We start from the raw sequence: 15,062 nt of genomic DNA, 5'->3' as shown, positions 1-15,062 counted from the left end.
GTGTATTCAACACCCTGTAAAACGGGTCTGGCAATCCTGAAAGGGTGTGTTCCAGAAGCACACTCCATCCAGTATCCAGCCACTGTGTTGCCAGCTTGTAGAATAAGATGGTATAGATTCCATATTTTAATATTGGCTGATGGGAATTACTAAAAACGTTTTTTTTTTTTTTTTTTTTTTTTCTTAAATTTCTTAAACCCTGAACGGCCAGTTCCAGTTCCTCTGCCTTCCTGGTGATGTCTGTAGCAGCCATTTGCATCTGCTTGCGCAGGCCCAGATTGGAGCACAAACAAGAAGTCTTTGGGGCATTCAAGGTCATCTTGAAACACTGAGTGATCTCCTTGGAAATATGGGACACTGCAGATGTCTGTGTAGTAAATGGAGATGTATGTATGGTACACTTAAGCAAAGTTTGGATAAAATGCAGGCTTGCTGGAGATGGTCTATGCTAAGAATAATATTGCTAGTCACTGGGATGCTGGCATTTGACAAGCTAAATTAGATTGGGTAAAGTCAAGACTTGAACAGCTTGCTGCAATTACAATTCCTCCCAATGTGTGAGCACCAACTGTTGACTTCACAAGACACCTTTTAATTCCATTATTTTTGTCTTCCAGACTGTTCTTAGTTTATTTAGCTTTTTATTCTGTTTTGAAAATTGAATCTTCAGGACACCTGTCGTAAAAATTAAGTGTGATCTTGCAATGGCAAACACAGCAACAGGCTTCAGTAAGAGAACATAGATCCAACAATATTTATACTTCAAATTTATATTTTCTTACTTCTACAGAATACATTTGTAGCGTAAGCATTCTCAAATGAATACTGTATAAATGTCCATAAATTAAATAACATGTACAGGTTAAAAAATAAATAAATCTTGATAAAAATGCAAACATATTTCCAAACTTGCAAAAGCTCTTTACAAGAGCTCTTTATGGGCTACCTTTCCATTACCTTGCGGATCACAGACTCTCCAAGTATCCCCACATTTAAGTGTCACCCTTTGAAGATAGGCCTTTAGTGGTTTTTTTTGTTGCAGAAAGTCCTCTAATCAGATCCACCATCAATGCCCCGGTCACCTGATAGGAGACGAGACACAATCAGCGTCCATTACAAAGTCGGACTCGCATTCAGGGGCTTCCCCGCGCTCAAACCAGCTATGGTTCCTTGGTCTCCCTCACTGCAAATAGTCACTCGTATGCCGAAGGAGCCCATGGGGTAAAATGAGCCTTCAATGGGAGAAAACAAATCCAACTGTTATTCAAACTGTGCTTCCCTCAAGGCTCTTAGAATGGGCAGACGCTGTGGTGCACGTGAAAAGAGGACAGGTCCGTGCTAATGATTACTAAGCCCTAAAAATGATGGTGGTTACAGAAGTGTGGTTACAGTGTGCCATGGAGAAGCTGGAGTCTGTTGCGATGGTGGAATAGCACAGTCCACGACAAGCGAATGTGTCAATCTCCATTGCTAAGTTTCCGAATTTAAAATGACTCATTTCTATGGGAAGATGTGCTTCTTTCAAGGTGTAATCCGACCCCCTCCTGGTGATAATGGGTTCTCTGGAGGACAACAGGCTCACAGCCCCTGTAGGATTCTGGGGGTTTCCCTGTAACTATGGGAAAAAAGCCTTAAAAAGCAGAACTAGAGATTAAAGTACCTTCATCAGACTATATATTTCATTTTTTATGCTAAACTACTCTGTCTTTCGCCTATATCACTGCATTCAGCTCAACCTCCAAAGTGAATCTTGGCAGTAGCCATGATTGTATACAGAACAGTAGGATTTTAAAGCATTTTAAAGGGTAGGTTGCCACCTAGTGTTAGGTAAAACAAAATCCACATCATTGACCTGAGGCTCTTGGAGTTCTTTCAGTTGCAGTTACAGCATTGATACTGTATTTATTGATCATGGATTATTCTTGATCAGTAGAATGCAAAATCTGTAGGCTGCAACATCAGCACATAACCAACTTCCAGTTAATTAGTTGGCACAAAATGGACTGCATTTATCCAAAGCGCTTTACAATTGATGCCTTGCATTCACCAGAGCAATTAGGGGTTAGGTGTCTTGTTCAGGGACACTTCGACCTGCCCAGGGCAGGGGATCAAACCGGCAACCCTCCGACTGCCAGACAACTGCTCTTACCTCCTGAGCTATGTCGCCCCACAAAAAACTAGCTACCATACTAACGAATATTAGCCAACAAAGTGCATACTGTATGTAGACCTAGTTACTGTTCAATAGTTACTGTGATAAGGTATTTACATATTTACCTATTTTATATAGTAGTTACAGTAGCTAATGTGTAATTCAGAAATCACATAAATGTTACAATCATTCCAGAACAATTATCACTTCATGTAGCATGTCATTACAGAAAATGCATGGTGTTGTTTCACTTCCATTTATCTAGTTATTTTTAAAACAATTATTTTCTAAACTTTCAGTATTAGTAAAAAATTGATATTCAAATAATTTCCTTCCTCACTGATACCAGAACATTCCACGCTGGCTGGAGGTGCTTTTTGTTTTGCTTTTTGAGATTAAAAGGCAATAACTAGAATGTGTACAAATTACCCTTTCTAACATGATCTGACAAGTTTCCTGCAGAGATCTAAGAAAACAAAATTGAACAAGCATATATCTTCTGTTGGAACAGTTTTGACGATCACACTAGGCAGTAGATTATTACTGCTGCATTCTTACTGCTCTGAAGGATATATTTAGGCACTATCATTTACTTGTGAAGCTTGCTTTTAAGTTTCTCGGCTGTATGCCAATTAAAAACCTGACTGTCCCCCCAAGTGTTTTGTTGTTCCTTTGATATGTGTTTAATTTAACATGCCATACTACCTGTAGATTGCTCTGGATAAGAGCATATGTTGTTCCATAAAGGACAAACCAGGACAAAATAGAATATACAACACATTTCAGCAGAGTGAAGTAAGGAGAAGAAAACCAGAGCATGTGTCTAAACCTTGTTTGGATGTGTGTGAGGCAGGACTGAATGCGTGTTCTGTTCCTGGTCCTCCCTTGTATGTGAGAACATATTAGTTAGTTTTGTTGAGCTTTTGTGTACTTTTTAAAAAACTTTATTCCTCAAACATGAGTCAAAAGAAACTAATTTAGAGTTAGTCTAGCACTTACACGCCCTCTGGTGTCACTATGATGTGATTACACTTCACACAGTCCAGCTGGAGGTAACACTTTGGCTTCAGCTGGGGTTTTATCCCCCCCCCATTTATTAAATATTGAGGGTCGACTGGCCACCCTGGTGAAGCAATTAGTGAAAAACATTACATAATTTCTGTAGACAATCCCTGAGCATGCACAGTAAGCCTTGGTCATAGCACTATGCAATAATGTGCAAAGCATTCCACAACAAAGGAATTTGGTTCATGTATGTAAAGCACGTCTTACCTGGTAACATTCCAGACGAACCTGGCTGAATGCACACTTACCCTGAGTAGTGCAGCGTTGTATAGTGTTTCAACCACTGTTAAATGTAATATTTTTGATTTTCATCGTACATTCAGATTTTTATTGTAAATTCTAAATATGTCATTAAAACCACATTAAACTGTCTGTCTGCAGGCACTTATCCTTTTTATAGTTTACTAGGTATGCATGCTGGGAAGCAAGGAACTAATTTTACAACTGTGAATTCTCCAGTGTCTTCCAAAAAAAGTCTTGTTTGCATTCGAGGGGGGGAAAAAAATAACTGGAAAAAAGGCTTATGTAGTTTTAACTAAGTTTTGTCTACTGTTGTTTCTTGCTTCATGGAACTAGTTCTCATGTACAGGAAAAATGTCAGCACAACTTTGTAGCATGGAAGCGAAATGCCAAAGTGCAATCATTAATAGGGCTAAGATGACCATGTGTGGCCTTTAGAGCATGCATACACCATGACATTATCTACCAGCTCCTAAAAGTCTGCAGGAGTTACATGACACCACCCTGCTTAGCTGATGGAAGTGTAAAATGCCTCAGGAGTCACTCCAGAATGACCCATATAAATGCTTGTTTGGGTTCAGATCAGGTGACTCAGAAGGCCGCAATATAAGGACAGTGTCAATGTTACGCTCGTCAAACCTTCGGGCGACTATTTTTGCAAAGTGGATAGGGGAACTGTGAGAGTCACAGTAACCCCTGTACAAAAAAAACGCTTTAACATGATGATCACTCGGTACCATTAAGTAACAATTTACGTACAGTAGACCTTGCTTCTAAGCGTATGAGTGTCCCCAAATGATGACAGGAAAATGGCACACTATTAAGGAATCACAAGAACCCTTCACTGTGGGAACAGTCTGCTTCCCAATTTTTGTTCACTACCTGTCTATGGTATAGGATAAGAACGTAACTTCAACAAGATGTAAATTGCAAGGTGGAAACAGGCACAATAAATTACATCAAAAGGCTCATACAAAGTAATATACTGCAATTGAATGTCCTCAAGCAATAAAATAATTTAATTGTGAAAGCCATACAAAAGCACTGTAAAACAAGTGATTTCTATACTCTTTGAATCAGGCACCCTTTGGTCACTTGCTTTGTCCAAAAAACAAAATAAAATATTTAAAAATAAAAGCTAGTAAAATGGCATTACACACAGAAACGAAACCTGCATAGCTTGCTATTGTGCGCTAAAGTAAAAAACTAAACATAATAAACAGTAAATGTTTGGAATCAAAGTACAGAATTTTTTTTCACACAGGCCAAGGCCAGGGCTGCCCACCCCCGTTCCTGGAGAGCTACTGTCCTGTAGGTTTTCATTTCAACCCTCAATTGGCACACCTGAGTCTACTAATTAGCAGCTCAATGAGATCTCAAGGCTGTGTCCGAATCCGCCACTGTGTCTTAAAAGTATATTCTGTCTACTAAGCATACTGCGTACTATTTTGTGCATTTTCTAGCGCATGATGTGCAGTATGCAAAGAATATCCATACCATTTTCCAACAGTACTGTGTGTTGCAAGACATTCCGCCCTTATGGCCATGCTCACATTTTTGTTGAAGGAAAATGTCAGCAGAGCTACACCTCATTTTTAAAGTGAAGCTTTGCATCATATTTATGGGACCAAAATGGTTGTTTCCTTCCTGAAACGTATGCTCACAAATATACTCAGAAATACATATATCTTCCTGGGATTTTAAGTACAGTACATTTAGAGAAAATCGCACCAACTTAACTTTCTCATCTAGTGTACTCAACAACTATACTCAATACTAGGAAATTGTGCTGATTTGTGCACGGCCCAGCTGTTGAATGAGGTGTGCTTTGTTATTGTTGAAGTGAAACCTACAAGACTCCAAGGTCTCCAAGAATAGGGCTGGCCAGCCTTGGCCTAGATATTCCTGTGGGTTTCCACCATCACGCATGATTTCAGCAACATTAATGCTCTGCCATTGTATAATAAAAATGTATTAAAAACATAAAATGCCACAGGTCTGGAAATATATATTTTTAGAACCAGCCAGTATGGTTAGCCACACAGAATTACCATTCACAATTGTTCCAGAAAACAAAATCGCATTGCCCTAATCTCACACTCTGTTGGACCACATAACCATCTCCATATAGCATTCAAAATTCATCAACAAACCTGAAGGCTCCGCCCTCCAATTAATGTTTTAGTTTTGACTCTTCAATACAACCAGAACAGCACGGTAGGCCTACAGTTATACAGTCACATAGCAGCAGTGGCTATATACCTAGCTAGCTGAACAACACAGAATGTTGTGAAAACGCTTCCCCAAAGGGATGGCCATGCTTGAACATGGTTTAGATTTCAAAACTTGCTGCCTAAAGTAAGCAAATACCTCTTTATGCAATTCTCATCTTAGCAACTTGGGTGCAGCTTTTGCTAAGTAGATCTTGGTGGTAATGCAAAAATTTAATGATCACTGATCCTTAGTTCCCTGTCCCACTTAAGCGTACACTAGTTCTCAACTCATGAGATACTATCTAGCTTTTAGGTAAACTAAACATTAAGTACAGTTTAGTGGTAGGAATAGACGAGCAGTGTTAGGCTGAATGGCCTGTTCTTGTCTTACGTTATGTTATGTTGTTATGACAAACAGAATTCAGAACAGTAGCATCATATTTTCACCAGTGTAAAAAAAAAAACAATCCTACTGGCATTGTTAACTTTTCACTTATTACTGTAGTTACACTTTTTTTTTTCCTCTGACTATTTTCTGTGTTTCATTATATTCTCCTTTAAATTAGCTAGTTTGGTTACCCCTTCATCGTTCTCAAATCTGTGAACCATTTAACTGGCTACCACACACTGTGCAGAAAAACTGACCAGGAAAAGTTATTTTAGCAACTATGAGTCATGGCGCTCTGCTATCAACGACTCAGCTTCTGATCTGTAAATCCAGCGAAAACTGAAGAGTACGCCTCATTGTCCATTTTACTAACATGCGTTATTGCAGTGTTCTTGTTTTTTTCTCAGTCCCATGTCAGTGTGTGCAAAATGGAAACTGTAATGTGCTAAAGTAAAGGGTCAAAATTCATTTGAATGCTAAAGGGTGAATAAATTCCTCACCACAAGCAACTTTAAACCATATTTGGCAGATGTTCAAATAAAGCCATGACAGGCACTGTATGGTCTGAAGAGACATTAAGTTAATGTTTAACATTTTCTAGGTCGTTTAAGGCCAAGAAGTTTAAGAGCAGCATCTGGCACCAGAAAGAAAATAAAACTGAAAACACGCACTAGCTTTGCTCACCATGGCAATTTTGGAATTCAAGTGCACAGAACAGCCAGGGAAAGCCTTTGTTGCCATTTCAAGTAGGATATAAAAATGTGCTCCTGGATAATTCTACAGTACTACGCTATTTTCTTCTGTTTTCTCAGGGCATATATACCTTTTCCTTGATGTCTCCCAACAATCAATTCAATCAATAAATAAATAAAAACACCACAATGGTACGGACCTGCAGGATGAATATGCATTACATTCAAGTTGCCAAATCAGTTTTTTGTCAGGTTACAAGGCGTGATGTTTAAAAACATACAAAATTGTCCCCCCTGGATAAAAGTGTCTGGCAAATGGCTAAATATAAACATAATTGCACAAAATGAATAAAGAGCAATGAATATTCTGCGAACGGTCTGTACACCATCTCCACTTATAAATAAATAAAAATTAAAACTAAGAATGATGAAGTTGGTACAAAATGTTATACATCAAATTTGAGTAAGTGAATTAAAAAGAACAGCCTGAAACTGTTTGTTATATCACTAAATATAGATATACTCTTTTGGAATCGTCCATATGGTTTTCCCTCAAAACTCAAAGGATTAGCCTATTGCATGAGCGCCTCAGTATTATCATGAGCGGCACAGAGGGAGGTGAGGTCATGCTGATAGGTCGCCTCAGTTGGCAGAACCCCTCCTTATCAGCACTCAGCTGTCTCCGGTGGTTAAATGATCCATTTCTGGTAACGGAATCAACAAATAGCCTAGCTTTTCAATGGAGGTTTACAAACATGACCAGCAGTTTGTAAATGTCAACTTTCTCCCCTCCATCTCATATTTACCATTAAAGAACAGTGACATGGTTAAAGCTAATGGACAAAAGCTGACATAAAAACAAAACAGGAACTACTCTGTCCTGTGAAATGTTCACTTGTACTATACCCCAGTAAAAGAAATATTAGACTCCTGACTTATGCTTTCTTTAGCTTCCTGTGGCAGAGTGTCAAAAAGATGGTCTTCCACACTGAAGCCACTCCTGCGAAGGAGCTGACATTGTGCCAGCTGGCCTGGGAGGTGGTCCAAACAGTTTCCCTTCAGCTCCAGGTGCAGGAGCTGCGTCAGCTGACCTATTCTCTCAGGAATGCTGGAAATGCAATTATGCCCCAGACACAAGGTTCTCAGCTTCACACATCTGAAGAGTTGCTTGGGCAGGATCTCAACCTTGTTGCTCGTGATGGCGAAATGCTGAAGATTCTGCAGGAACCCCACCTCAGGTGGAATCACCGCAATGGAATTGTTGCTGAGGTCCAGGTACCTCAGCTTGGGAAGACTGAACAATGACGTGGGCAGGCTATCAAGTTTGTTGTGCGACAGATAGAGCGACTCGAGGCTCTTGACCTGGCTTATGGACACCGGGAGGGTGATGATTTTATTGTGCCACAGCTTGAGGCATGTCAGCCTCTTAAGGTGCTGGAAACTAATGACCTCTTCAACAGTGCGGATGATGTTGGATTTCAGATCCAACTCCTGCAGGTTGGTCAGGCTGAAAATGGCATGGGGGATTCTCTCCAGCTCACAGTTATGTAACTCCAGCTCAGCTAAGTTCATCATCTTCTTTAAGCTGTTGAGGACCAATAGTTTTGTGCCATCATTATGAACCACAAGCTTTAGAAGGTGAGGAGAGAGATCTGTTATGTTCGTTGGGATCTTGGTGAGGTTGCTCTTTAGATGCAGAGTTTTAAGCTGCCTCAACTCACGCATGGATTCTAAACCTATCATTTTGTTATTTTCAGAGTTCAGGCTTCCAATTAAATATAAACTCTTGAGGCTTTTCAACAGATAGACCCAAGGGGGAATCTCTGCAACATCCGTAAACTTGACGTGAAGGCAGTGGAGGCGGTCACGGAGAAAGCTAAATGCCGTCTGTTCCACCTTGGCGGGAGAGTGGTAGAAATGCAACTCCTGAAGACTGGTCATTTGGGAGATCTTAGCTGTGATCCTGACCTCAGGAATCAACTCCAGCTTTAGTACTTCAAGGTCAGTGAGGTCAAAGACGGCACTGGGGAGACCGGAAAGCATGAAGAGGTGGAGCTCCAGCTTGTCTTGGGCATTGCGGCTCACATGCTGACGCAGCTTCTCGAAGGTCCACTCGTGATTCAGGCTGATCTCTCGCAGCTTGTTCTCACTGACCTCAGACAGGAAGACACCAAACCTCTTGGAGTACAACTGGTCATACTGGTCAACCATGTGAAGAAGGAAAGCAAAGTCGTTTTTTACATCAGGAATATCACTGAAGCTGCTTTCCTCTCGAACCTTCTCAAAGGAGTACTCCTTTAGGGGTCGTCTGAACAGCCAGAAGAGGGTATAAATGCACACCAGCCCATAGATGCATATTACAGCCATATAACTAATGAGTATCTTCTTCAACATGAATGCCATGTTGTGAGTGCACTGGAATTTCGCATACCCGGTAAGCTCTTTAAGATTAGGAGGTGTACACACGTGACAAAAACTGATGGCGGCAACAAAGGTCGAGGTGTAGCACAAAATCAAAATGAACTTCACCGTTTTTATTATTGTCTGAGCAACATAAAGCTTGTAGATGAAGTCACTATCTTCCACGTGGGCACGGAACTTTCTCACCTTTTCAAAAAGGGCTTTGGCCTGTTCCCCATCTTTTTTGTCCAAGATGGTCACACTCGGGGCATCCGTGACCGGTCTTTCAGCAGAGAATCTTAACTCTGAATTTTGTAACATGGGTGTAGACACACTGGGGCTTTCTTCTTCACTGCCGGTGGAAACGTTCTTTGGTACAGTAGCAGCGCCAGTGAACCTCTGCTTGTTCTCTTCAGAGTCCTCACAAGCCGTCTCGGACAGCGCCTTTGTAGTCCATGGTGACTCAAAACACCTCCCAAGAATAGACACAAAGTGCTCAATCTTTGAACTAGTTTTTGGATATTTGAACCAAAAATTGCTGCTGACCATGAGTACAATCGTGTGGATGAGAGCAAGGTAGGGAAAGTACTTTGAATACCAGGGCAAGGCCATATGGTAGCACATCTGGTTGACAAAGACATACTGCTGAAAGTCTAAGTTTGTTCGGAGCCCCATCGGCTCGGGTTGATTTGAATACACTGAATGCAAGACCTCATCGGGGACATCCTTAGGCATGAATGGTGCAGTTGCTGTGGTGGTCACAGGTGAACTTTTAGCTGAGAAGGCATCTGGACACACCAGCTCCTTCTCAGGTTCCAGGTAAGGGAGGCAAAGCACTTGGTCTCTGGTTAACTGCATTGTCCCAGCGAATACCGCCAACATGAGCATAATCGCTCCAAGATAATCCATGAAAACATCCCACCATGGCTTCAGTATTCGATAGGTCGGCTGAATGTCATTAAGGGAAGCTACCTCCGTCAGGGTAAACATTCCTGAAACAGAAGAAAAGAAAAGGAAAATGAACATTAAAACAGCTCGGACAGCAGCGTGACAAATTCTTTAGAAAATAAAATTTTGAATGAATTAAGATGCAATATCCATGCTAAATATTGTGATAAACATAAAAGCACGTAGGATATATTACAGGATATAATGTTTTTTTTCTTACTGCAATGTGGGAACTGATCATGATATAAGCATTCAAAACACCAGGCTTTGTCTCTCCATTTCCTATTCAGAACCAACAGTCAGGAAAACAAAATTATATTCATCGTCTGACACCTAAAGCCTCTCCCCTCCTGAGAATGCATATACGTTTCCAATCTTAATAACATCTGGCTTCCTGATTAGATCACCCCATGACAATGCATCTTGACTGTTCACAGAGGAAAGCAGTAGCAAGATAATGTTTTATTGCACCTCATACTGCAAATCCTGTTCTTTTTCACATTGCCTGAAGTGAATATAAACAAATTCATCTTTCTAAATGCTGGTTCCTGCAGAGAAGCCAATGACAGAAGATGAACTATGCTTGAACATGCTCAGATCTCAAAAAATTGCGTTGTTCTCATTATACAAACTTGTCAGGTAAATCTCACAGAAGAATCCTCCGTAAAAGTTATATAATGTAGTCAGACAACATGTAGTCATATAATGTAGTCTGACTGCTATTTGGGGTTATGCTCTTTTGTTATGTAAGCAACAAACGACTACTTTGTTGCGCTCTTTTCAAAAAATATTATATATTTTTCTGTGGAGCCCTCTAAGAAAACCTGATTCCACATAACAGTCTGGCACAAACGGGCGACAGTGTAGCATAATGGTCAGGGACAAAAAAAAAAACCATGAAAGTAAACAAACCGCTGCCACCAGTTAGTGAACAAATTCACAGATTGCCATCCTGGGCTTAGAATATAATTGTAACGAGTTCTTAAATTATAAGAATTTACTATAGGAATGCACAATATAGACATATTATAAGATTATAAAATACAAATATCAGTGAGCAATATTTGCCTGGCCATACTAGCCGATGTTGATACTTCCTTGTTTTACAATATAGTACAAATGCAAAGTGCACTCAAGTCTCCACATTCATGGAAGAAGCAGATGTGCACAAATGTCTACTTAGGATAGAAAAAAAAGTTATTTGCATTTTAAATAAAATGAGCTCTCAGCCAGTTCTCTACCTGTAGTGAGTGTGGAGATATAGCCCCAAACTACTGTACATGCTCCAGGTACCTGCTTTACTAATGACTACAACAGGCAGGCACTTGCAGTGTACGGGCAGGAGTCGGGCAGGAGACAATGCCAGGCACAAGCCAGGCACAAGTTGCCACTCCTACTGAATACAAAAGCAGGGGTTTGGTGTTTCCGGCCTGTTACTTGCTAGCTAGCCACAAACGAAATAAAATCTATGGTTATGTGTTCAGTTTAGTTTACTTTACTTCATTGCTTAAGCTCTACTAAAAAAAATGTGGCTGCAGTGGGGCAAATTTGCGTGGGTTTAACATAACTACAATTTGAATAACTGTCATTTATGCAGTTGACTCATAGCAAGCTATTTCAGACACGGTCACAACTTGTGTAATATTTCGTTTTCAAAATCAATCCGGCAATAAGAGTCAAAGGTGTTAAGCCAGGCAAGGAGAAATGTATGGTTGACATCACTGACATTTGCTCATATGAAAGCTGTTATGGACATTCTTCTTCAATAAATTATCTGACAAAAATATCACACTTGTCTTGTGTTCATTCACTGCTTTTCTAAACGACCCAACACCTGCCTGACTTGTCGTTTTAGTGGGAAAATGACAGAAGTCGTCTGTGGGTCACTATTACCAATTCTACTGCCAGTAAAAAATAAAATGTTTTAAATATAGGGTTTTTAGTCACTTTATATAGCAATGGCATGCTACTGTCATATGTTGCCATTACCAGGCACATCATAGCAATAGCAAAACACAACTAGCAGTAAGCTAACGTTAGCCAACTTGAGCCTGTTTAATTAAAAGTTGGAATGAAACATGTTGAACCTTGCCAGCTAGCAATATAATTAGCAATAGTATACATTTTTTAAAAAAATTTTGTAGTGTTGATGTGTCTAGTATTGGGTTTGGCTGACATTTTTCTGTTTTATCCTCCAGTCTCGGATCTACCCTGCTAATGTGTTCCTGTATCCATGCAATGGATACTATCCATGTTCCCCACCTCATCCAAGGACAGTGGATCCTCTTCAAAAAAGGGCCAATGTGAGCACAGAAGCACTACGCTAGCTAGCTACTGTTTACACTTGGAACAGCAGATACCCCAAATCTCTCTCTGATGTGAGTTCGGTCAACCCCGGTCAACCACCCCCCTCCCCCCTTCCCTTCAAAAATAAGGAAGGGTAGTGGTGTACATTATTATAAGGTATACCTCTAATATTGTTTTGTGGTGGAATTCCCCTTTAAGTTACCTTTGTAAACAGGTAAATGAAACGTTGTCACTGATGAAGCCATCTAATTTGTATGCACCCAGTAAAGTATCAATCAAACCAGGAGGTTAATTAATAACTCTTTGAAAGTTAAACCAACCAACACAGAATGTTTCAAAAGCCAGGGTTGGGGAACACATGGCTATACTGGTGTTGATAAGGTTGATAAAGTTTTAACAAATTTGAATGCTCTGACCACTGAGTGCAAGATTATCTATATCAAGTAACAAAGAAAAGGCATGGTAGCAATTGCCTAACAAAACTAACTGTAAAAAATGTAAGACATTCTTGAACCGTGTAGGCTACATCTGGCAGCAGCGTGTTGTAAACGCAAATACGGAAATATGACTGAAATGACACGCTTTCAGAAAGAATAACTGGGATTAGATTAGTTGTTACACTCTATCTCGTGCTGTTGTGTGTTATAACGGTAAAGAACAAGCCTCGGATACAGTTCACAAAAATAAGGCGACTGTCGCAGTTAAATGACTTCTTGTACCGCTGTGCACTTTCTACATTAGTGTGCTGAAATTGTGTTACAATTGCGTTATATTAAACAACGTAATACAGCGTAGGAGTACAGCGGGAAGTACAAGCCCACCATGCAACATACGCTTGTCATGTTCGAGCGCTCTAATAATACCTTAAAAATGGGAATAGAATATCAATCCCTAATTCTGCCACTAGCAGTACCGCCAAAAACTATTATGGTTTTGAAACATACCGAATGTTCCTGAAATGTAGCCTATATTTTATTTATCAGGCTGTTAAATTATAGACGATGATACATTAATCCACGACTGAGACAACCTGCGACGCAAACCCTACAGAAACGTACACATAACACATTATGTATGTTACTACGTTTTTGAAAATACACAAAGGGAATTATTAAACTAGCATACTCACTGTCCTGCGAGAGGCTACTGTGACATCGGCTGCTTCGTCTTTAGACTCTTCCTACACACAGGGTATATCCATGGAAAGTAGATCGTTCCGAGATAAGAACGTGATCAGTACTCCGCATTCAGTTGTATTTTTCACTCGGTGATGCTTGCTCTTTTGCAGGTGAAAAGACATCCACGTTTCGTGTACCTGCATGAACAGACATACACATCCCTAATAAATCTTACATCAGAGAAATCTAGCCGCGTAGTAGCATTCTTTTTCAGGGCTACAGTTTCTCTCAGCGCTGCCGCGCGCAGCCACTACTGTGCCCGAAAACAATCCGGTTGATTCTGGCAGGCACTGACACGTCTGCAACATGCCACAGAGGAAGGTACGGTAACGTGTTCGAACAGCGTCCTTAATTTGTACATTTAGGTATCTATCTTCCTCGTAAATACAGAACAATATGTCGAACTTCATGAAGCAACAGGACTCGAAAAGCAAACTTCCTTTGAACAGCAGATCGCAGAGTAAATCGGTCTTTTAATCTCATTTTCATGCTACGAGTCATAATTTGACCACCTGATACAGCTAACCAGTCTGGACCAGTTCTCAAAACATTCCCAGCTGACTCTTGCTGTCGGAAACAACATACTACTTATTTTAAAGAACACGAACCTTATCAGTAGTTTATGGAACAATCCTGGTGCCGCAAATTGGAGAAATTCGTTGTATTTTCTGAAACAGGAAGCTTAACAGGGCGGTCCCAAAGTTTGAGACTAGCCACAGCGGTTTCTTGGCGATAGCACGTGGTTGACAATGATGCTGCATGGCCAATTGTGGACGATATGCTTTATATATATATATATATATATATATATATATCGCTGGTACATCTTGATATATTTAGCGTAGGCTGCAAAATAATCTATTTTAAGGATGGCAAGTATGCCCATGTTGTTTTAGGTCATTAGGAGCGCAAGAAGCTCATAGCCAGTATACATATAGGCTAGATGTCCTTTTCCACGCACAAAGTAGATAAAGTGTGAATCGTGTGCTTCAATTTATTGTGCCTTTAACCTGATATTGACAGAACAGGTTTGGAGAACAATCTTTTGATTTATATTTTTACTGTTATTTGATGTCTACATTTTCAACATTTCTATTCCAGTTTATTCAACTTATTACCCAATTTAAGGTGTGAGTTTTTATGTATCCCTTTTCATTTATTTATTGCCTCTGAAGTGCCAATGTTGGAAAAAAGACATTCTTGAAAGTGTCTGACTGAAGAACAGTAATATCTAAGACAGGTCTGCAAACATTTACAAGAGAATGTCCCATTTACAAATTTGCACTTTAGATTGGGGGGTTATTCTCCTAAGCACTTTCTGTGATTTGTGGGCTTGTCATTGGCTGTTTGGTGTTGACAGCATACGTAATTAGCAGTAAAACCATACTGCAATGTGCTAACCTCGTTTCCTGCAAGCTGATGAGTGAGCAAACTTTTAGGAGTTACTTCTGCCTCTGTCACAAGTAATGGCACAGAATG

The 15,062-nt window shown here is 40.1% G+C and overlaps 1 protein-coding gene across 1 annotated transcript; it reads right to left on the bottom strand.

Moving 5' to 3' along the window:
* Positions 1-4,453: 4,453 nt before the first annotated feature.
* On the bottom strand, positions 4,454-14,330 carry lrrc8da (leucine rich repeat containing 8 VRAC subunit Da). Its single transcript, XM_064338182.1, has 3 exons — positions 14,192-14,330; positions 13,535-13,720; positions 4,454-10,142 (listed from the first exon to the last, which is right to left on the bottom strand). The coding sequence occupies exon 3, from the start codon at positions 10,138-10,140 to the stop codon at positions 7,651-7,653; it is 2,490 nt and encodes an 829-aa protein (XP_064194252.1). The 5' UTR covers positions 10,141-10,142; positions 13,535-13,720; positions 14,192-14,330; the 3' UTR covers positions 4,454-7,650.
* Between the last annotated feature and the right edge of the window lie 732 nt (positions 14,331-15,062).

This window comes from Anguilla rostrata, chromosome 6 (genome assembly GCF_018555375.3).
Source record: "Anguilla rostrata isolate EN2019 chromosome 6, ASM1855537v3, whole genome shotgun sequence".
NCBI classification, from domain to species: domain Eukaryota; kingdom Metazoa; phylum Chordata; class Actinopteri; order Anguilliformes; family Anguillidae; genus Anguilla; species Anguilla rostrata.
The sequence above is the reverse complement of the archived record's forward strand: the minus strand, read 5'-3'. Positions and strand labels throughout refer to the sequence as shown.

What these genes read in the sequence shown, in the direction of transcription:
- lrrc8da (XM_064338182.1), bottom strand. Translation starts at nt 10,140, where the DNA reads ATGTTTACCCTGACGGAGGTAGCTTCCCTTAATGACATTCAGCCGACC.